General features: G+C 36.6%; 1 protein-coding gene across 4 annotated transcripts in view; it reads left to right on the forward strand.

Annotated features, from left to right (window-relative positions):
* The window catches only part of C1QTNF7 (C1q and TNF related 7), a 152,794-nt gene extending 128,027 nt beyond the window's left edge, over positions 1-24,767 (forward strand). For all 4 annotated transcript variants that reach the window (XM_016423309.2, XM_007496711.3, XM_056802442.1 and 1 more), the window contains 2 exons: positions 20,548-20,793; positions 23,817-24,767. In XM_016423309.2, the coding sequence (XP_016278795.1) occupies positions 20,556-20,793; positions 23,817-24,448 (870 nt within the window). In that variant the 5' untranslated portion in view covers positions 20,548-20,555 and the 3' untranslated portion in view covers positions 24,449-24,767. The remainder of the gene's footprint in view (positions 1-20,547; positions 20,794-23,816) is intronic.
* Positions 24,768-25,271: the final 504 nt, after the last annotated feature.

Genomic DNA, 25,271 nt, shown 5'->3' on the forward strand with positions numbered 1-25,271 from the left:
GGTTTTTAAAAAAAATGTTAGATTGTGCTAAAAGGAATAATAAAGTGGAGGAATTCCATAGAGACTGGAACAACCTCCAGGAAGTGATGCAGAGCGAAAGGAGCAGAACCAGGAAAACATTGTACACAGAGACTGACACATTGTGGTACAATTGAAGGTAATGAACTTCTCCATTAGTGTCAATGCAATATCCCTGAACAATCTGCAGGGATCTAGGAGAAAAAAACACTATCCACAAGCAGAGGACAAACGGTGGGAGTAAAAACACCAAGGAAAAGCAACTGCTTGACTACAGGAGTGGAGGGGACATGTCTGAGGAGAGACTCTAAATGAACACTCTAATGCAAATACTCACAACATGGAAATGTGTTCGAATCAAGAACACTTGTATACCCAGTGGAATTGCATGTTGGCTATGGAATAGGTGGGGGTAGGGGGAGAAAATGACTTTATTTTTTCCAATGAATAATGTTTGAAAATGACCAAATAAAATGATGTTTAAATGGGGGGGAAAATGTTACTGGACTGATTGCCAAAGAAGTCAGTGGCACAAAAAACAGTGAAGGATGATCTCAGAAGTTCTTTGCAACTCTGAGATTATATGATTCTACAAACCCCCTGATTGAATCATAAATTCCCTTATATTATCTTTAGTCATATTATTATGAGGATGAAGTATAATATCATGTTGATGAAGAAGAAAAGGTATATGATACACTGCTGCCCCCTCAAATCCCTCACTGCCTCAGCTCAAGGACCACCTCTTAAAGGCAGCTTTCCATTTGTTGCTAACACTTTCTCTATCCTCCTCAAATGTTCATTTTCTTATTAATTACATAGCACATCTTCCCAGTAGAATGAAAGTTCCTTTAGGACAGGGGCTATTTTTTGTATTGTCATTACATACCTACAATACATAATTGGCATTTCATAAAAACTTGCTAGATTTTATTGGAGAATGGGATTTCATTTTAGGAAGTCTTAGATTCAAATTCTGGGTATGCTGCTATCCATGTGACCTTGGACAAGTAACAATAATCCACAAACAATAAATAGTCAGTGAACATTTATTAAGCACCTTACCCTCCAGTTGGCATTGTGCTAAGGGATGGAGATACAAATACTAGTAAAAAGGAAAACAGTTCCTGTTCTCAAGGAGCTTACAGTCTACTAAGGGAAGACAAAACATGAAAGGAAGCTTCTTGAGGCATAGTGAAGAAGTCAGTAGGAGAAGTCTCAAAGTAGTGCAACCAGGTAAAAAAGGAAATATAATAATAGATATACTAATTTTGTATAGCATGCAGTTTGTAAGGAGGAAAAGGGATTATTTTTTAAAGGGTTGGACATGAATATTTAAGAGTGGTTGCCAGGAATTTAATTAATTCCAAAGATATTTATTTACAAAATATAGAAACAATGAAGAAGAAAATCAAAGAGAGGATAGAGTAAGATATCTAGCCTAGGCACTAAGTAATTTTACTCCCAGCCACTCTGGGCAGGGAGAATTAGTTCCAGCTAGCCTCCAAAAGCTGAGGACCAGGGAAGTGTCTTTCAAGAGAATAGGTCTTTCCTGAGGCTGGTCTTTTCAGAGAAAAGCCAGCAGTTGAATCAGCTTTTTTCACTCACCACTTGTCAGTCCAGTCAGCAGATCCTTCTGCCCCTCTTCACCAGCCTCAACTCAAAAGCACGAAGAATTCCTTTCTCACAGGAAGTAACAACTCCTTTTAAAGACATTTTCTCTTGTGTCACTCCCTGTGTCTTCCCCTAATTCTATGTCTATCAATCACAGTTTAAGTCCTGTTCTAGGACTGCCCAGAAGACAGTTAGTCAATTCTGATTCATTACCCACTGTAGCACACATGGGTCACAGAGCTCCCATTTCATGACTTAGTGGGATATTTGCATTTTGGGTGATTAGATCTAAATGGGCAGATCTTCATACTTAACTTTTAAGTAATGTGTTTACACTTATGGGGATTAAATCTAAAAATAGACAAGGGTTATGATTTAATCTTCACAATCAGGGGAAAGTAAGTATTTTCATTGTTATAATCAGGGGAGTGGTAAATTTAATCTTCACAAGTTATAACAACGAACAGACCTTTACAATGTGCAACATGTTTTGATTGTGTTAATTCATTTGCTCCTCCCAACAACCCTGTAAGGTAGGGGCTATGAGGATTCCCATTTTACTGGTGAAGAAAACAATAGACCAAGAGGTTGTGACTTACCCAGATCCCTAGGCTAGGATGTGTTTGAGGCAAAATTCCAACTTAGGTCTTCCTGATTCCAACTATCCATTGAGCTACCTATCAACTCTCTGGCTTTCAGTTTTCCCTATCTGTAAAATGCCTGTTCTTCTTACATCACAGGATTGAAGTCTGTACCAAAATGAGAGGATGTGCATAAAAATCCTTTATAATTGCAAAGCCTCGTGCAAATAGAAGTTATTTTTCATCTTTCTTTTACACTGGAAGCTTTTCTTCCTCCAATTGAAATTTAAGTTGAGGACAATTACCAGCTGCAAACCAGCTGGGCACTGAGCATGGTCCTAATCTGGTTGATTCCCCACCACCAGGGTCCCTTCCCATTCAGTCTTCACATTAAGAGTCATCGCCAATGGGTTCTTTGGCCCCAGCTGTGATGCTTCCTACATTATGTTGCTGTTGATATTGTCGGAGATGACAAATATGTATATCTCTGTGGCTACGCCTGCCTGTCAGAGAATTCCAGCCTTCTGGTCCAGCTGGATGTAGAAGAAGATGTTTTTGGCCACTGGTTCTCTTTGGGAATCCAAGTGCACTGAGGTAGGTCCCTTCTGTCCAAGTTCTGCCCCCTTGCTTATTGGTAAATAATTCTTCTCTCCTCTCTCCCTAATCTCACCTAGGGATTTTTCCCTTTTTGATCCTTTTCCCCCATTTGATCACCCCTGTTTTTTCTTTCATCTCTATATCTGAGCCAACCTCTATATAGTTTAGGTTCTTTGATCCAGTCCTTTATTATTCTTAACAAGCTGAAGGTTATTGTTAGCCTCTTGCCAGAAGCCGCCTCTTTCCTCTCCAGGCAAGGCTACGGGTCTTACTCCTGCATTTGTCTTCCTGGCTCCTCTCTCTCCTTTTCCAGCCTCTCCTTTTCCCCTTCGCAGTGGGAAGCAGTGGTCAACAAAGCTTCTTAGAAGATCAGTCATAGTGATGTTTGCCCATTTGACCTCAGGGATTCACTCCTTCCTTCTCACTTCATTCCAAATAAACCACAGGCCTCTAGAGTCAGGAGAAACCCTAGCAAATGTTCCTGGCCTTTTCTCCTGATCGCATCAAGTTGTATTTTTAAGGGAAGAAATTACTCGATAAAGTTGGGACTTTAGAAAATTTTAGTCTCAATGGAATACAAGGATTTCTACATAACTCCTTCGGTGCTGCCCTAAACTTTAGTAAAGGACCGGAGAAAAATGAAAAATGGTATTTGGGTCACCATTAGGTAGTAATTTTATTCTTTTTGAGTTTTGTACCTTTTAAGTTCCTATTGTGGGGGCAACTGAGTGGCTCAGTGGATTGAGAGTCAGGCCCAGAGATGGGAGGTCCTGGGTTCAAATGTGACCTCAGACACTTCCTAGCTGGGTGACTGTGGGCAAGTCACTTAACCCCCATTGCCTAGCCCTTACCACTCTTCTGTCTTAGAACCAATACACAGTATTGGTTCTAAGGCAGAAGGTAAGGGTTTTACATTTTTTTTTAATTCCCATTGTAAGAAACAATGATTTATAGTATCGGTTCTACACCAAAAAAAAAATGCTGTCCATTCTTTAAATGCTTGATTGTTCTTAGCCCAGACCGTGGGCTTCTTATAGCCAGAGGCCAGGAATCAATTTTTTAATCTTCTCTAGATCATAAAATATGGGCCAATAAATTACTGTTAAGTGAATGAAGAAATGAATGAGAAAGATGTAATCTCATTTCTGGCATGGGGATGAGTATAGGATACTGTTAAAAGCAGCTGTGGGGAATACAGATCCACTTTCACGTGTTACTAGAAAAGAACTGAATATGGCCTTATTCCTAGGAACTCAGTAGACATTATGCTCAAAATGACCGTTTGGGGCTCTGTTGAAGAATTTTGTGTTAGCCTGGGACTTTTTTGTGGAGCAACAGAACAAAACAAAATTGATGATCTTTAAAGAAATAAATGAACTAACACTTAGTAAATTTGTGGAATATTGAAAATTCATTTTTTATTAAAACTGCCAGCCATTGTTCAGATACTTAAATTTTACAAATAGAATCAACAGCCTGATGAAACCACTACCACTTCTGCTAGAGAGCCATGTCTCTCTTCCCCAATTCACAATCCATGCAGTCAAAAAAATTATTTAAAAAAAAAAAGCCTTACCTTACATCTTGAAATCAGTACTCTGTATTGGTTCTAAGGCAGAAGAGTGGTAAGGGCTAGGCAATGGGGGTTAAGTGACTTGTCCAAGGTCACATAGCTAGGAAGTGTCTGAGGCCACATTTGAACCCAGGACCTCTTGTCTCTAGGCCTGGCTCTTAATCCACTGAGCCACCTAACTGCCCCCCAAAATGGATATTTTTAAAGGACAGGTCCAACCATATCATTCTCTTTTTCAAGAAGTTTCAAGGACAACCCATTGTCTAAAAAATGCAAAATCTTTTTTAAAAATATTTACTTTTTGGTATTTAAAGTCCATCATATGGTTCTAGTTTATCTCCTGTGGCTTATTTCATTTTGCTTTCCCTCTCATACAGAGGTCAAATGATTTGTACAGGGTCACAGAGCTAGTAAGTGTGTGAGGATAAGTTAAAAATCAATTCTTCCTTAGTCAAAATCCAGTACTCTACCCACTGTCTCACCAGCTGCCTATATCAAGATTACTGTTTTGAATAGAAAGTTAGATGAATTGCCTCTAAAGTCCTTTTCCATTATAAATTTCAAGGATTCTATATTAAAGTTGCCTCTGAACTAGCAAAGAAATTCTTAATTCAGTACAAAAAAGAGAGTTGGACTTTGAATGAAAGAGACTAGATTCAAATCTTTGCTCCATCACTTACTTGAAATCTGAATCTCATGTGACCTCTTTAGGTCTGTCATCTGATATGTAAAATGAGGAAATTGAACTAGTCAGTCTCTAAAGACTCTTCTAACTATAAATGAATGATATTTTGAAGCTTCAAGAAATTTTGAAAACAAATTATGCATAGAGAATAAAACCATTCAAGTGAAAGAAAGATACCATGGCAATAGTATTAATTAGATTTTGATTAATTAATTGATTATTTTAAATTTTTGATTCATTCATTCATTAAAAAATTAAGAAAATTAGTAGATGACAGCTTTATAAGGAGAGATTATAGGGAACTAGTGTATTTGGGAGCATCCCTAAGTCTTTAAAGTTGATTTCAATGAATGGAATAGTGGAAAGGGTAGCTCCATAGTCAGAGGATCTCAGTTCAAATCTAACTTCTATCACTATTTATGCAGCCTTATATCTATGTAATCTCTCTAGGGCTCAGTTTTTTCATTTATAAAATGGGAGCTTTGAAATGAAAAAATCTTTAAGTTTAATTAGTGTTATTAGAATCTGTTCCCCTGGGTTTCAATTCCCAGCATCCCACTTTCCTTCTCGCATTATGAGCTGACATAGGGAGGATATAAGTTTTGTGTAGCCCCACCTCTCACTCTCTCTTCCTGTGATCATGTTTTGTGGAAGTGGTGTGAGGTGAGAGGCAGGAGAGTTTTACTCAAGTGGCATATTTTTTGTTAGATAATTAGGTTTTTATTCCTTCTACTTCAAGTGATTACTAATAAACTTTATAAATATAATACTTGGAGTTATTGACATTAATTTAAATCTTACACATTCCATCTCTCTTCCTATGATTCCATAATCCACATAATCCAAAGGAGGTTAACAAAGAACAGGAATATAACTATCCCATCCAAATCACTAGCTTTAAGGATTGCACCTCTGCAATCTGGAAAATCCAAGTAAAAAAATTTGGTGCTCCCTTTGTACCAGAGAAGAAGTCTGACTTTTTCTTTTTCTTTTATGTGGTATTTATAGTACCTTATTGTAAAATTTAGATTAAATATTTGATCATAGGCTATATGTAGGTCAATGTTAAGATATTTCTGCATTTCTAGATTTTGTGTGGTATCTACTGACTTTGATGTTCTTTTCACAAACTTTAATTTTTTACTCATTTTAACTTTAAAAAAGAAATTGTATAGGGGCAGCTAGTGGCTCAGTGAAATGAGAACCAGGCCTAGAATCAGGGGATCCTGGATTCAAATCCAGCCTCAGACACTTCTTAGCTGTGTAACCTGGGTAAGTCACTCAGCTCCCATTGCCTAGACCTTACTGCTTTTCTGCCTTGGAACTAACATACAGTATTGATTCCAAGACAGAAGACAAGGGTTTTATAAATAAATAATTTATAAAAGAAATTGTGTATATTAATGGTATTAAAAGATAAAGTATTGATATTATATAAAACAATACACATTTTAACCATTTCTGAGTTTCTAAACTTTTTTTTCTTGTTGATATGCTTTTCCATATCTTCTGCAACTTCCCCAAAACTCCAAAAAAAATTCTTATTTAATCTCTTAGGTCAACTTGCAACATATGGAAACCATGATGGGGAAAGTGGGCAATGTGGAAGGGATCCTTGTCCTTCTCAGGAGTATTGCAAATCAGATACAGAAACCTACAAAAAGCAAGTTCTCTGAATGGAATAATGGAAAACATTCTGTACTTTTCTGAGGCGAAGCTTCTTTTCACATAGTTGGCTCTTCTCTGTCCTTTAGAATGTCACAGCTGGAGAGGAATTCAGCATCATGCCATCTAATGACCTATTTTTTTTTAAAGATGAGTTTTAACTGCTTTTATTGTTCAATCATTCAGTCCTATCCAACTCTTCATGACCCCTATGGGGTTTTCTTGACAGAGATACGTGAGTGGTTTGCCATTTTCTTCTCCAGCTCATTTTACAAATAAGGAAACTGAAGCAAACTTCAGTGACTTGTCCAGGGTCACCCAGCTCTAGGAAGTATCTAAAGGCCAAATTTGAATCCATGTCCTCCCAACTCCAGGTATGATACTCTATTCATTGTCCATTATCCACTCAGCTTCCCTCCAATTTATTTTTTATAGTTGAGCAAACTATATATAATGGAGACAAAGAATGATTCACCCAAGGTCACACAGTGAATTAATGGTGGAACTGGTGCTGGAACCTAGGTCTCCTTGAGTGCATCTAGTCTAAGTATCAGAAGACCAAGTGACCAAGGGTGCAGTGGACTAGAGAATTCTTGGCTTTTGTTATGATGGGATTTGCAGTGAGGAAAGAACAAGAGGAAACATATAAATAACTTCAGATTTATTGTTTGGGAAGGGTAGGAAGGAATAAGAGTTTAGGAGCAAACTATACTTATACTTATCTTAAAAGCTAATATCTATAATAACTAAACTATCTTATTAAGCTAAGCATTAACTTTCCAACATCCAAGTCTCACACAAGGAGTCCAATCAAATAGGGCCAGGATCTTCAGTTGGTAGATGTCCAGAGATTTTCTTACTGATGCTGTCAGCATCCAGATCCAGAAAACCTCTTTCCTCTGTGGTCACAGGAGAAAATCCTCTTCAAGCCTTAAGCTCAGGTCCTTCCGAGAGAGAGGTCAGTTGGGAATAGAATTTTCCCAGATCTCAAGCTCAGGCTCCCATGTGACCCTTAGTCACATGCTCTTGTCAATCACTCTCTGAGGTTTGCATCTCTCAGTTTTTGCAAACCTTTCATCCTTTATCACACTTTTCAAACAAAGAACCAAGGTTTGAATCTGGACTTTACTTCTCACCACCTACTCCATGTGGTTCCTCTCTGGACCTCAGTTTCTTTGTCTTTAAATAGATAATAATAACAGTTTAGCATTCATATAGTGCTTTAATGTTTGCAAAGCACTAAACCCATTAAGTCATTTGATCTTCACAATGACCTTGGGAGTATGATCCTCACTTTACAGATGAAGAAACTGAGGCTCAGAGAGTAAGTGGCACAGCTAGTAAGTGTCTGAGGCAAGATTTGAACTCAAGTCTTTCAATCTCTTAAATCCAAGACTGAATATGGTGACCTCAGCAACTCTCAGTCTGTAATGCCATAGAATCCAAATCCCAACTAGTATACCAACTTGTTCAAGATACTTAAGCTTACTATTTCAATTTCCTTCCCTTAAAATAGGAACAGCAATATTAGTACAATCTAACTTAAAGGATTGTTGTTGGGAAAGTTCATTGCTCATCTTTAAAATGCTATAGAAATTTGAGCTGTTACTACACCAGACTACCTCTCATCTCTTTCCATCTTCGTGGCCTTTAACCAAATGGAGAAGGAGCAGATAGCTTAGAGCAATATGTCAAATCTGGGAGGAGTGCTTAGAGACTAAATTGAACTCTCAGAGAAAAGAAAATGGACCAAGATATACACAAAAGATGGAATCGCAGCTGAAGAAACTTAGCACATTCCAAACTATGGGCTCCTGCTACATTTGGTTACTTCACAGGTCAGCATTCCAGTCCTCTTCAGAGAGGTTACAAGACCAGTGGACTCTCTGCCCCATTGTCACTCAGGGTGTGATGAAACTCAACTTTTCCACACTAAATGAGTTCCAGTTTTTTAAAATATAGAGTTTAGTCTCCAAACACAGGAGGATAGTATTTACATTTGGAGAGGACCTTAGAGATCATCTAATCCAGCTCCTTCATTTTGTAGATGAAGAAACGGAGACCCAAAGACAAGTGATTTGCTCATGTCATGCAGCAATTAAATGTGAGAATCAGGTTTCTAGTTTCGGACCTCTGGCTTCTCTTCTGCCATGTACTACAAAGGTCAGAAAATGCTTTGATTATTAGGAACTAGGATTTGAATTTACATAAGGGAAGCTGGATTGCATGGTGACATGAAGGTTGTGACCCTAGGTAAGTCACTTAACTTCTCTCTGTAAAGCATATTAGCATTGTGCCTGGTACGTATTAGGTATTTAATAGTTCTCTCAACACCCTCCATGATTTCTAAGGGACTTTCAGCTCTCTAATTCAGTGATTCTCTGGGAATATCTGGGACACAGCTGAAAATCTCAGCCCCAGGTTGCTTATGCTTTTATATGACTCATAACTTTATCTGGGACCCCATTATAGCATAAGTCCTGCATATGGCTCTCAGTAATACCCACACTATCAGGTTTAGTTCTAGGGTTTATATTTGGACTTTTTCCATTGGCCCCAAATCTCCTTAAAGCTTTTAGATTAGCAGTTCACATAGATCTAAGGACTTACTGGGATTTGGTTCCAGTATGTTCTCAGAATGCAAATAAGGTAGGCATTAAAAGCTCTGCTTTCATAATCATAGTTTTATTCCCATAGTGCCTTTCTTCTAAAAGGCTAGAAAGCCCTTAATAATCACTCTCTACCTTTGAAATTGTCATTCTCTGCTTCAGAAAACAAAGAGTATGCCCCATCCAGGTGACATAGACTACTGAGATTTGGTGTTGGGGTATATCCACCAAGAGGCAGAGAGGTATAGAGAGGAAGAACACTAAACTTGAAGATATATGACATAGATGAAAAGCCCAATTAATACTTAATGGTTGTGTGTCCTTAAACAAGTTACAGACAACACTCTGAGCCTCAGTTTCTTAATTTGTAAAATGAAGAGGTTGAACAGATGCTCTCTAAGGATCTTTCCTGCTTTGACATTCTAGGATCTTACTGTAATTTAACACCAATTGCTGTTTAGTGTTTCTTGGAGTACTCTCTAGTATGTCAAACAATGACTTTCTTAAAATATACTAGTCAAAAATGAAAACAGAAGTTTTGGGGTGTTCCTTTACAAAATGATACAATACTCTGGCCAGATGGCCTGTGAGTGTTATGTTCATTACTAAGTGCCACAATTTAAGAAAGACATGTTCCCTTCTATCACAAAAATTCTAGAAAGAATATTATACACTATAGCTATAAAACAAGTGGCCCACAATAATCCTGCAGGCAGATTAAACTAGATTAAAGTATAATTGGGTGATACTTTTAAAAATTAAATAAAAATATAAATGATGATAAATTATGCTTTTCTAAGTTTACTGTTTGAGTCTATTTGGGTTTGATACCACTGTCAGATGGCCCCCAACTACCTAGCTTCCAACTGACCAATTCTAAATTTTCAAGACTGAATTTCTTCCATGACCTTTAGATTCTCCTTTTCCTTTTGTTCCATTCTTCCTTTCAAGTCATTCTTCTCTTCTTCTGACTTTTTTGCATCATTTTCCAGCAGGTCAATGGCTTTCAATGCCTATGCCTCTGTTTCCAGATGACCTATTTTGCTTTTGAGGCTACTATTTTCCTTTTGCCATTTCTATTTAACCTTTCTTATTTGATTTTTAAATTCCTTTTTGAGCTCCTCCAGAGCTTGCATCAAATTCCCTGGGGTTTTTTTGAGGTTTGATGTTCCCTAGATCTTGTTGTCCTTCTGCAGAGACTGCAGCCATGGGAGGGAACACCTCTGACCCACTGCAAGGTCCAGGCTCTGACAATGGCTGGCAGGAAGGAACTGGGGGGATGCCACCTGGCTGGACAGCCTTGGCCCATTGGCTACAGAGAGGAATTTGTTCCAGGGCAGGCTAGCTCAGCAGGTTAGCTCAACTGGTTGAATCCATTATACCAAAAGAGGATTGAGGATTGAGGAAATTTGGCCTCAGGGTATAATAGCTCAAATATTCTGGCTCAGTAAATCAACAAAGGAGCAAGTTTTCAGTTCATAAGGTGGGAAAAATGAATGAATGAATGAATGAATAAAAAAATAAGTAAATAAATGGATAGACAGACAGACAGACAGACAGACAGACAGATAGATAGATAGATAGATAGATAGATAGATAGATAGATAGATAGATAAAATGAGTAAACAGGAGGGGGGGAAAGAAAGTCACAATTGAATGCTTCTTTGGGGGCAAGGACCAAAGAACAGAACCAAATGGAGAAGGATAATAAAGCAATGTTGTCTTTGGAGCCAATACTTAGACAAAAAGTAAAGGATTAGGTTTTTTTTAAGTAGGCTTCTTACATAGCCTTACAGGAGTACAGTCTACACTGGTGACATAGTATCTATACTAATGATACACTGAAGTTTTTCATCTATGTCATTTTCATCTACTGTCATGGTTTTCTTAACCAATAGAATGAATTATAAACTTGAAAGTGATCAAAGTGTTTTGTTAGTCCAACACAAATCTCTCTCTAGGATGAATCTCTTACAAGTTCCCCAACAATAAATTAATCAAAAAGGATTTATTTATTTTTTTAAACTTTTGCCTACCATCTTGGAATCAAGAGTGTTAAGGGCTAGGCAATAGGAGTTAAGTGATTTGCCAAGGGTCCCACACCTAGGAAGTGTCTGAAGGCAGATTAGAATCTAGGACTTCCTATCTCTAAGGCTAACTGTCAATCCACTGAACTATCTGCCATCCTCAGTAAATATTTATTAAAGGCCTCCTAGGTGTTAAGGAGACAAAGATGACAAAAAAAAATGGAACAGTCTAGCTAGCTCTCTTTGAAGCCAAAGAACAAGTCTAATCTGTTTCTACTCACCAGGACTGGAAATAGTATTATGTTTCCTATGTTCCCTCCCCTCCAGTCTTCTCTTCTCCAGTATATATTCCCAACTTATCCAAATATCTTCTCTCTATCTAGATTGTTTTTAATATCAATACCATTATGATTCCTCTTTTCTATACACTTTGGTCCCTTTCAAGATTATTTCTATACAGCCTGTAAATAACCTTTTTTAAAATGTGGTCACAGAGCTGAAAAAATTTCTTAAAAATTAGTTGTCTAGAAGAAAATCCAGCAACACCATCACTACCCATACTCTGGATGTTATACAAATGAAGTCTAAGTATGCTATGACTTTTGAGGAGCCACATCACACTGCTGGCTCATACTGATTTAGGTATCTGCATAATAATAAAATTATCTTCTTCAAAGAATTCCTCTGATTCATTCTGAAAATAGAAATTAATATTTTTTGATTCTAGCTTTGAAGGAAGATACGTCTGAAAATGATGGAGGGAGCACTGGTCTTGAAGTCAAAGGGCTTTCTAGATTTACCTCTCTCACCACCATCACCATTATCACCACCACCACTACCATCATACTGCTCAGATTTTCTAGACTGACTGAGCACAATAGGTAAATAGCAACAGTTATGGGGAGGGCTGCCGTTATCATCCCAGATCTGGACTTGGAAGTAATCATAGCTTCTTCTCCAGAGATTCTCATTCTACCCTAAAACCTAGTTTGAGCAAAACAGCAGGATAATTATATTTGTGCCCCATTTCTACCCTCCTCATTCAGAGCTAATCCTAAGGAAAGTTGTAAAGCAGACTACTGGTTTTTGCTTATTTCTCACCCATTTTTATCTTTCATCTTTCAGTTCCTCTTTTCCCCCATGTGTAGTGCTCCTTGCCACTCTCTCATTTCTGTAGAACCTTATTCTTAAATGGTGGTCTTAATTCCAACTAGGATATTAGCTGGCTTAAAATGTTACTACTCCCAAAGTATTTGCATTTGAGATATTAACTTTCCTGGTGTCAATAATTATTAAATAATAAAAATAATAACTGACATTTGAGAGTTTATGATTACATGGCACTTATCATACATTTAATTAGACCTGAGTTCAAATCCTCTTTCTGACACATATTGGTAGTGGTGTCCTAGGCAAAACTTTAAGGTGGAGAACATGTGCCCACTCTTACCTGGGAGTTGACTATACTAATGAAATCATAGGTCGAGTTCCTACCCTCTAAAACCAAAAACTTTCAAGACCCAAAGGATTGAATTTTTAATGATGAAATTTCAAAAGTGATTATAGGAAGAGAGATATTTTGCCACTATCCTGAAGTCTCCCTCCATTAAGTTCTCAGATATTTTCAGGAAGTCATCAACAAAATTGGGGGGAGGGGAAGCTGGTGGTCAAAAACAATCATTGTTATGCCCATTCTACAGGTGATGAAAATGAGACTCTGAAAAGGGAAATGAGTTGCCCAGAATATCACAGCTAGAGAATGTAAGAATCAAGATTCAAATCCAAATGTCTTTTTACTCTCAATAGAGCCCTGTCTATCCATTCCAACACAGCTGCCTCATAACAGCAAGCTGGGAAGTGGGAATTCAGATTCTAAGTCCATAACAAAGTCCAGAAGGGAGATCTTCCATCAAGCTTAGGGCTTTAGGAACTTAAAGTTAAAGTAAGAAGTTTAAAAGACAGAATCCCAGGGAACTAAATGCATGGATGAGTAGAAGAGAAGCCTGAATGAGTTGTTGTCACCTGTGGATCTCTAGTTTTTAACTCTGTTCCTTCACACAATTGCTGGGGCTTTAGCCCATATCTGTAGCACAGATATTTTTACAGGATGTTGCTATGAGATCAAATAAAGTTGGAAGATGTTTTTGCCTTATAATATAGTAGAAAAATGTTTAATTTGGAGTCAGATTATCTGGATTCAACTCTCAGTTCTGCTATTACTAGCTATATCTTCTTGGTCCCATCACTTAAACTCTGATCAGTTCCCTCCTTAGCAAAATATGAGGGTTGAGCTAAATAAGGTTTAAGTGTCTTAGCTTTAATTATAAGTCTTTCCAATGCTCATTCTGTATTGGCAAAGATGATAGACTTCATAATAAAATCTCTACAATGAAAACAGATGGAACAAGAAGAAAATCAAAATAGCAGCCCGAATTCCATCACAGAAATAAACATACAATCCTTTTTGTCTGCAATGAAACACTGCTCACATGATCAGCCCCATAGTAAATTCAACATTTAAAGGAAGTAGGAAAGCTATAAATTACATTCACAACCAGATATTAATACTTGCAAATTGGACCTACGGATAATCTGGCCAAGACACAAAAAGACCTAAGGAAATCTCTCGTGGATGTCCAACAACTCATTAATTTCCAAGTCCTTCAGCAGAGAATGAGCTCTTTTCAAGAATGGAAAGATGAACAGCAGATGTAATTAAACAGAAGTTGTTCTTAAGTGAATGAACACATTTAAAGGAGTTAAACAACTCAAATTAACTCCCTGGACCATGACAAGTTTCTTGTTGGAATCTTTTAGAGAGCCTTCCAATAATTAGAACTGTCCAAAAATGGAATGGCATCCCCTTGAGAGAGAGAGAAATCTCTGCCATTAGAGGTGCTTGAGCAGAGACTGCATGAATATTTATTTTCTTTATTTTCAATGGGATTGAAGATTTGAGTAGGAATTAGGCTAGAAAGTGACTTCCAAGATTCCTTCCAACTTTATGTCTATGATTCTATCACCATTTACTGATGAGGAAACTGAAACTTAGAAAGTTAAACAGCTTGTCTATGTTCATACAAATTTTAGGTGTCAGAGAAAGGTGGTAATTCGATTTCTTACATCCAAGGCTTGTGAATTCTCTGCTACACTAGTACTTTGCTATTTAGTGATTACTTACCTTGCAAATACTTTACAAAAAAATAGCAGTCCTTAATAAGGCAGTTAGAAGACACCATGGATGGAGTGCTGGGCCTGGAGTCAGAAAGACCTGAATTCTAATCCAGTCTTAGATACTTACTAGCTTACTTACCTAACTTCTTTCTGCCTTAATTATCTCAGCTGTAAAATGGAGATAATAGTACCTCTCTCCAAGGTGTGTTGTGAGGATCAAATGATATCATCTTTGTAAAATACTTAGCATAGTATCTATATCTATATATTATATACCATATATACTATATAATAGGCATTTAATAAATGTTTTCCCTCCTGAAGCAAAACTATTCATATCAACAAATATTTGCCAAGCAAAACACAATAGAAATACAACAGTAAGAAATATGGAGGTACTCTGAATAGGAAGGCATCACATAAGAAAAATACAAAAGTCAAGGTGTAGGCTATCATGCCTTGTTGCCATCCAATGGGGAGCAAAGGTTAATAATGGCCAGCTACCTTCTCTGGTCTGAAGTACACTAGAATAAGGCAGATAGAATAGGAACAGAGGAAGGGTCAGAGAGGAAAGGACAGTCCCAAGTAAAGGCAAACTCTCTTGGGAGCTAGAGAAAAGATTACCAAAGAGCCAGGTTGGAAACCAGAAAACAAAATGTCAACTCATCATATATGCATGATATTCTGAGAAGGTCTAATCAAGACCCATTGGTATGAAACAGTAGGGGCATCTGGGCATTTTTCTTTTGAGGAAAGGGGAACTTTTCAAGCTTAGAGGGAATAACCATTTAGTGCTCTGGCACCAAACAGCATGAGGAACAACCACAGGTCATAATAAGTTAGCCTAATTATATTCCAGTTGAATTGAAGCTTCTTTAGAGCTTGTTTTGTTTTTGTCTATGTCCTCATTTCCTCACACAGTACTTTGCACTCAGCAGGTATTTAATCAATGCTTGTTGAATTTAAATAATTCAGCCAAGCTCTCTTGTATTCCTTAGGCAAATGATTTCCCTATCTCTGAGTCTCCTTTTTCTCAAGCTGAAAAGTAAGGAAATTGATTGCTAAGATCCCTTCCAGCTTCAGATATCATGTTCTCCCACCTTCCTAAATTAAAGTATGACTTCTTTTAGGGACTTCCTTGTTTCTTGGGTTCTCTTGCTTTGACTGTTGTGATATTCTCCCAAGTAGCATCCCTGCCTCTAATCTCTCTTCTTGCCAATCCATCCTTCACAAGTAAGTCATCTTTCAAAATCTACACAAATAATATTCATAATGCACTCTAACCCTGGATTTGGAGCTAGAAGAGATGTGAGAGTCTGTCTAGTCCAATTTCCTCACAGATAAAGTAACCAAGGAATAGAGAATAATAGTTAAGAGAGATTGCTAGATTGAGGGAATAGGAAAATCTGACACCAAATCTTGCTTCAGGCATTTGCTAAACTGTGTGACCCTAGGCAAGTCACTAAATCTCTCTCTCTGCCTGTTTCTTAATCTGTAAAATGCAAATAATAATGACATTTATCTCACAAGGGTTTTTGTAAGGATCAAATGAGAAACATATGTAAAGCATTTTGTAAATCTTGAAGTTCCATATTAGTAATGATGTTGACAATGACAATGACAATGACGATGATGATATGATTTGCCCAAGACTATGCAAATCATAAATGGCACATGTGGAATTCAAACCCAGGTCCTCTGAGTCCAAAATCAAAACTCTTTACACTGTTCCATGTTATTTCACTTTGTCAGCTAGATTTTAGCTCCTAGGATGGTACAGACCTTGTCTTAAACTTTTATGCATTCTTCATGATATGTAGCACAATGCCCCACAATGGTAAAGGAAACTTGCTGGTTGGATTAATGAAATCTCACTGTTTTGACTCCCTCAGTTAATAATTTAGTGCTCTCCCTTTTCATCTCCACCTCCTGGCTTCCTTAGCTTTCTTCAAGTACCAGATAAAATCTTGCTTTGACAAAAAGCCTTTTGATCCCCCTCAATTCTAGTTCCTTCTCTCTGTTGATTATTTCTAATTTATTTTATTTGTATATAGTTGTGTTCATGTTAATTCTCCCAATAGATTGTAAGTTCCCTGACAACAGGGATGGTCTTTTGTCTTTTATTGTATTTCCTGGGCTTAGCACAATTTTTGGCACATAAATGTTTATTAATTGACTAACAAATTATTACTTTAAAATTGTTTCCCACTTCCTACCTATGTGACCCCAGGCAAGTCACTTAACCCCAGTTGCCTAGCCCTTATTGATCTTCTGCTTCAGAACCAATACTTAGTATTGATTCTTAGAATGAAGGTAAGGTTAAAAAATTTTCCCATACACATTTTTCCATTCTCCTTTTTTTACATATATCAGTAACTAATGTTAGCATAAAATAGTATTGTCTACATATTTTGTCCTTAAATACGTCTCTTGCTCTGTTTTGACTTCCATTTGGGAATTATCTTTCTTCCCTCATTTTGTAAACATGCAATCTTGACATTCTCATTTTGTAAGCATGCAATCTTGTCATCTTTTTTAGCTTCTCCCTTTCAGCACCTCTTTGCTTCTCTGTCTGTTGCCAAGGATTACCATTTTTCCTTGATAATTTCTAAATACATCTTACTCTCTAGAGCTAAAATTCTTTTTGTATACAAGTAACTTTTGTTATTATGTTTCCTCGATTCTTCTCCAAGCTTATGCCAGATCATGTAAATAGCATTTCCCAAATCATCTCCTTTGGTTTCTTCCTTTAAACTTTCTTTTAGGTCTGACTTTTTTCCTTTATCTTTGGGTACTGAGTTCCCTTTCATTATAATTAATTCAAGCAGAGACTATTACTAATGATAACAACAATAACTCAAATTGGAAAAGCAACATAATATGAGAGAGAGAGAGAAAAGAGAGAGAGAGAGAGAGAGAGAGAGAGAGAGAGAGAGAGAGAGAGAGAGAGAGAGAGAGAGAGAGAGAGAGAGAGAGAGAGAGAGAACCTAGGACTCGGGGAAAACCTGGAATTAAGTCTTGCCTCTTATGTAGAATAGCTTTGTGACTATGGACAAGTGCCCCAAATGAGCTTCTTCTGATCTATAGAGGTGGAGAGAATTTCCACACTGGGAAATTCTCATGGTAATGAATTCTCAAGTCCATACCCAAACAAATACATTTTTAAAAATGCACATTCATGTACCACCTTAAAATTGTCCAAATATTTTCCTTACCAAAACCCTATATATGTAGAGCAAGAGATAACTGAGGCTCAATGTTGTTAAAGTAACTCATCTCTCATCACACAGCTAGTGTCTGAGCTGGAATTCAAACCCAGAGTCACTTTTCTTCAAGTTCTGTTCCCTTTTCATTGTACCACACTGCCTGAATGCAGGCACTAGAAAACATGATCTGGCATAACTCCAACTTTGATATTCCCAGATTCCATGATTATTCTTCCAATGGGCCATTTCATCCATTCCAGCCTCTATTTTCCTCTCTACAAGTTTCCATTTTAGACCTGTGCTAATATAAAATAATATTTCCCTTTTCAAAATACCTTGTCAAAGCATTAAAGGAAGAAAAACTAATCATCTGACATCTAAGGGATTCCTACCTTTTAAACAAAGGTTTTTCAACTCATTGTTTTGAAAACCTGTTTCCTTGTATTTATGTAGTCTGGAACCCCTTTGGGAATGTCTTTTGTTTTATAAATGATAAACAACATTGAGCAAATCTAATGAGTTTACTTAGTCAAAAGATGTTTTAATATAATCTCAGGTGGACAATGCTACAAGTGGTTTGGGGGTCTTATTTTTGGCCGATCTATGTAGCCACTGAAAAATATACTTCCCAAACTAGTAATTTTGTTGAGGTACATAGTTGTGGTCATGTTTAATTTCATTCAATCTAATTAAACTATCATTTCTCATTTTGTTCAGTTCTCTTTCAGTCATGTATGATTCCTCATTACTCCATTTGGGATTTTCTTGGCAAAGATACTGGAGTGGTTTACCATTTCTTCTACAGATCAATTTATAGATGAAGAAACTGAGGCAAATAGGGTTAAGTGACTTGCCCAGGGTCACATAGCTAGTAAGTGCCTGGGGCCAGATTTGAATTCAGGAAATGGAGTCTTTTAGACTCCAGGTCCAGCACGCTCTCCAGTGCACCACTTAGTGACCTGAATTTCTCATTTCATCTTCTTAATAGAAATATGATGCTAAATGACGAATTCAGTTTATCTTCCTCTGCCACCTCCTCATTAATTGATGGTGCTGACACCATATAGACACAGAAGGCTAGAATATCAGATTTATTAGGGACCTCAGGGGCCAGTAATCCATTCTACAACATCACATCATTAACAAGTAATCATCAAATCTTTGTTTAAAAATCTTATGGAAGAAAACCCCTCTACTTCTTGAGGTTGTCCATTCCTTTTCTAGATAACTTTCCTTATGTGAAGTTTTTCCTTTCTCTCAAGACAAAATTTACCTTTTTATTACTTCCACCCATTGTTCTGAGTTCTGTTTTCTGAGATCCAACAGAATAATTTGAATACTCCTTTCATTTTACATTGAAGGCAGCTCTTATGTCCTTGCTATGAGTTTGCTTTAATACAGTCTAAATCCCCAGTTACATCAATCAGTTTTCTTATGGCATGAGCTCAAGGCCTTTCACTATCCTGATATGATACAATATAATTAATATTATAACATAAATATAACAACATAATCTATGATAATATAACATTTTATTATATGTATTATATTACTAATATAGAATATAACATATAATGTAATATATGCAATATAACATAATATATAAGTAATATATTATAGTATAGCATAATATGTATTATATGTCATATAATATACTATTATATATATACAATATAATATAGTATATAGAAGAATAATATAAGGTGGAAGAATAGGAAGCATATAATAAAAGAAAATAACTATATAGAATATTATAGTATATATGTCATATTATATATGCTATATATAATATTATATTATACTATAGTGTACATTATTTTATATTGTATTATATTATATTCATTATATTATATTATGTACCTATTGCATATATTACAAATTCCCCATTGGCACTAAAAAAGTATAGGTGACTCTTATTCTTCTGGACAGTTGGCTGTCAAAAACAAAAGTGATCTTTGTTGATGCACTTTTAAGAGTTGTAAAGCTTATTTTCAATCACAGGATATACTCACTAGTAACTAAGGTCTGAGCAGACTAAATCCATATATTAGGAGGGATTATATATATATATATATATATATATATATATATATATATATATATATAGTCTTTAGGGTATCAAAAAAATTGCCAAAGCTCTGGGACCATTTCAGATAGAATATCGAAGCTACCCAAACTTTCTTCCTGAGCATCAAGATAATAATAAAAGTTATAAAAATCAAGCCTTATTTGCTTGGATATTTACTTTGCAAAAAATCTCTCAGAGCAGAGCTGATGGAAAAGGTATTTATTTCATTGAGAACCCACAGCTTAGCTCCACATTTTTAATTGACTCCTGCTCTTTAGTTTTGCCTGGTGAATGGGCTCCAACAGCTTAATGTGACAAGCACTGTGGTATTACAGCTTAAAGATTTTAGATGAGAGGTTGAGTCTCCCCTTAGGACACATATATCGCTTCAGTTACCACTAATTGGAGTAACATGTGAATTTCAGGGATGGGGAGAATAATAGGATTCCTTTTTAAAAATCCCTTTTCCTCCAGTTTTATCTGAAGATCAAGTACAGCTAATAGATTTTGCTAAATTATTTTTGAAGCTTCTAAACTGGCCCCTGTCTCTGTGGTCATTAGATATACAGTCAAGAATTCTTTATTAATAATAATTAATTTGGGAAATTCGGGAGGGAATTTTTTTATTGGGGGATATAATGCTTCAAATAGCTTATTGCCTCTCAAATAGAATCAATACCCTAAGTAAGACCTGAGAAGATGCATTTATGCTCATCTGTGTCTCTTCCAGAGCCAAAGATGTTTGTCTTGCTCTATGTTACAAGTTTTGCCATCTGGGCAAGTGGACAGCTTCGGGGTAATCAGTTCAAAGGAGAAAGTCACTCCCCAAGGTATATTTGTAGTATACCTGGCTTGCCTGGACCTCCTGGTCCCCCAGGAGCTAATGGATCACCTGGGCCACACGGTCGTATTGGCCTTCCAGGAAGAGATGGTAGAGATGGCAGGAGAGGTGAAAAAGGTGAAAAGGGGACTGCAGGTAATGAAAGTTAATTTTCAATGAAGTACCTTCCCCTCATCCACACCCCTTTCCCTTTTTTCTTCTTCCCTGAAACCCAGAAAAATTATCCTATTTCTTTTGTTGTTGCTTTTGTTTGTTTTAATCACCATGATCTTATGAGAATGATGTTAGTCAGACACAGCAATTAGAGTCTCTGTTTCTTACTCTGTTCCAAATTTTTGAGGGAAATTATGAAAGTCACTGAGTTTTTCCTGGATTTCATTTTTTATGTTTGAAACAGTAACATGATACATAATAACTGTCCAATCTTATTCTTCATTGTCGGTCCACATTAACTCCATGCTAGAAGGACCAAGAAACAGATTACTTGTGGTATAACAGAAGAATTTTATTATATTCTTGCTCTTTCATAAGAATAGGGCTAGATGGATACCACATCACAACTGTCCACTTAGCAATAGTGGAAAGAGCTTTGAGTTTGAAGTAAGAGGATCCAGGTTCATTTCCTGGCTCTACTGTTGGCTACCTGCATGACTTTAGGTAAATTACTTGCCTTTGTAAATATTAAAATTAATATTCAATAAGTATTATATTTTAAATTTTTTATTGAAAATAGCTAAAGTAAAAGAACTACCTAAACCCAGCCCAGTTGTGAGAGAAGAGAGGAGAGAATAGGGCAGAGACACCAAACTATATACAAATGTGACTATGCAAATGTAGTGGAGAGATTAAAGGGAATTTTAGGAAGTACTAAAAGAAATTCTGGGGGATGTAGTTCAAAAGATACAAAATTTCCACTTATACACCTGAGTCTCCTTTGACTTATCTGTAAAATGATGAGTTTGATTTATATTATCTGTCCCTCCCAAGTCTAGATCCTATGATGAAGCCATCTTGTTGGCAAACTGATTTGAAAATCCTAGGTAAGGTACACTCTAGATGAATGTGTGATTCTGTATTAACCGCCATTATATATTTCTGCCCCCAGTAAGGTCCTACTCTGATGCCTTTTCATGGCATGGAGACTACCTTGGGTTTTCAAAGAGTATGCCAAAACTTGCAAGGTCTGGCAAAAGTGGAAAGGCTGCCATGATGTGTGGTTCAAAGACCAGCCTAACTAAATTCAGAAATACTCCCCACCAGAAGGTTTGCCACAAAGTGGTGAATTTCTTTTGACTCTAACAACCCACAAAGATAAAGGAACTGTAGTTGATGTCAATGGAGGGAGTGCCTATATTAATAAAATCGTAGGATTTTATGAATATATTTCTAAATCTAATACCCTGAGAAAATTAGGAATAAATCTAAATCTAACTTCAAGGGTATGGTAATATCAAATAGGATCTACAAGGCCAACCTCCTAGAGCCTCAATTTCTTTAGCTACAAAATGAAATCTTATAGGTTTAAGACTATAATTTTATTATTCTATAAAAAAACAGAAATTAATATTTATGGATGTGTTGGTAGAAAAACTTTGTAACAGAGTATAAACTAATATGCTAGCATCTTATTTAAACAGCATGGTATAGCAATCATATATGTAATTGCCATCAAAAATGGCTTTAAAATTCAGAATCTATAAAAATCTCAGTTATATGATATAGTGTATATTTCTGCTAAAAGGCCTTTAATTGTAACCTAAGATCTCTGGCATTTCAAGAGATCTTGTGATGTAAGCTTTGCAGATATGAATTATCTTAAGTATTATTGGGAATTATAGTTATGAGTACAGCTGAACTGTTTGATAATAGCCCTGATACTTGCCTCTTTGGCTAATCAAGTTTTTACTACATGTAGTTATGTTTCTTGGGATGCAATTTTGGCCAATAGAACACAAAAGTCATTTTCTCTTAAGACATAATAATGAGAACTCTATCATAGGAAAATCGTTTTAATGTGATTTACTTGAAGATGTCAGTTACGTTACACAAACATTTATGTCAGTTCATACTATGTTAAAATTTATGAATTATTACAATTATGGTCCTATATGAGTCGAATTTTATCCCTTTGTGCAGAAAGGCGGTATAATGGCACTATTATAATCAGTGATTAGAAAGGAATGAGGAACATATTTCTTATTAGTTCAGACAAGGAGTACATTGTGAAGACCTTGACTTATAAGCTAGCATAGTTTGGGAAGGGATTGTGGTCCAAACCCAATGACCAGAAGAAGGCACCATTAGGTTAAGTGACTTGTCCAGAGTCAAGTAGGTATTTAGTGGTAGAACCAGAATTAAAGCTGTTTTCTTGACTGCCCTCTAGAATAATAATTTTATATTGTACCTACTAAGTACCAGGCACTATGCTAAGTAGTTTACAATTACTGTCTCATGTGATCCTGACACCAATCCTAGGAGTGAGCTGCTAATCATTCCCATTTTACAAATGAGGAAACTGAGGCAAATCTGAATTTAAATGACTTTGTTCAGAGGTTCATAGCTAGTAAGTATATGAGGTTAGATTTGATTTCATGTCTTCATGACATGACTGAAGTTCAATACTCTATCCACTGTGCCACATAGCTGCTAGAATCAGGAGATCTAGCTTCTCCTTCTCTCTGCCATAGATTTGTTGTAGGACTTCAGCCAAGTCATTTAGCCAGCTGAGGCCTCAATCTCCTTATTTGTAAAATAAAGAAGTTGAATTCCTTTTAGTTCTGGACTTTCAACTAGACTGCTTTGTAAAAGATAAGATATTATTATTATGCAGACAGAAATCTCATTACAGGTATTGGGAGCTCTTTGTAAATATGTGAATGACAGCAGCTCTACCATCAAAATAGCATTCAATCACTTTAAATTGTTAGGATTTTTTTTAACCTTGTGTTAATAAAAGAAAAAGTATTTAAATTTTAAATGCACAACTCTGCTTTTATTTTTTAAACTTGCAGTCATAGTTTTTAAAGAACTCATTGATTTGGTGCTATATTATTAAAGCTACACCTAAAAGACATATTTTTACTGATGTGATCTTTAAAAGATTGCTATTTGTGGACCTCTCACTTGCATGATAACTAAACTTATAAATATTTTTCAAGGATTAAGAGGCAAGGCTGGACCTATAGGACCAACTGGAGAGAAGGGAGACCAAGGAGAGACTGGCAAGAAAGGACCTACAGGACCAAGTGGAGACAAAGGAGATGTAGGTCCAATTGGACTTCCTGGACTAAAGGGAGACAGAGGAGATCAAGGTGATCGAGGGGTCCCTGGTGTCTGCAGGTGTGGGAGCATAGTACTCAAATCTGCCTTTTCTGTTGGTATCACCACCAGTTATCCAGAAGAAAGAATACCCATTGTGTTCAACAAGGTCCTTTTCAATGAAGGGGAGCACTACAATCCATCAACAGGAAAGTTCATATGTGCATTTCCAGGAATCTATTATTTCTCTTATGATATCACATTAGCCAACAAACACCTGGCAATTGGGCTAGTACACAATGGGCAATTCAAGATAAAAACTTTTGATGCCAACACAGGTAACCATGATGTTGCCTCTGGATCCACAGTAATCTACCTTCAGCCAGAAGATGAAGTGTGGCTTGAGATCTTCTTTACAGATCAAAATGGTCTTTTCTCTGATCCAAGTTGGGCAGACAGTTTATTTTCTGGATTTCTTTTGTATGTTGACACAGACTACCTTGACTCCTTATCTGAAGAGGATGAATTGTGAAGGTGGTTGGCAATCTGAAACCCTTCCTCCCTCATTATACAAACTAACAGAGGATCTAATCTGGGACCCAAAGACGGTAGAAGAGCACTGCTACAATCTGAAGGAACTACCAAACAGATTCCAGAGGAAACTATGGATGTTTTCAACAGAATACATTGAAGCAAGATGCTATACCAAACAGCTGGGACCACACAGAATGAATTATGTAAAACAATAAGCCCAGATATGAATTCCCTTGAAAGCAATGTTCATAAATATTTAAACAAATTAAAGATAATGTCAACAAATTTTATATTAAATACATTGAGTGATAAAACCAGCTGGCAAGAGTATTGTCTTATTAAGCTTGTTGGAATTACTTGTTTTTATCAGTTACTTAAAAGAATCATAACATGGAGTATAATGTCTTGGGTAATTCTCAGAAGGCAAAAATGCATGTCAAAAACAAAAGATAAGGGACAAGAAGCATTTTCTACAATGCAAAGTGGCAAGTTAAAAATTGCTGGTACAAAGACTGCTGAGTTCTATTCTTTGGTCTATGGGAAGGAGGGATGTCTCACCATTTTGCTTCTCCTTATTTACCCCAAGTAAAACCAGCATTGCTACCTTCCATTCAGCTGACAGTAGACTCTTGAGTTGTTCAAATCCAGTACTCAAGGATAAGAGGACAGCTTATGGTTCCCCAAAAGTATCATTAATTTCCAAACTCTTTTGACATAAAGTACCCACTGCACCTGGGTTCCCTAAGAGATTTCTTACAAATAAAGATAATCCTCCAACTTAGTCATTAATTCTTCCCCTTCACTTGGGTCTCCAACTCAGC

The sequence above is a fragment of the Monodelphis domestica genome, chromosome 6 (assembly GCF_027887165.1).
Source record: "Monodelphis domestica isolate mMonDom1 chromosome 6, mMonDom1.pri, whole genome shotgun sequence".
NCBI lineage: Eukaryota > Metazoa > Chordata > Mammalia > Didelphimorphia > Didelphidae > Monodelphis > Monodelphis domestica.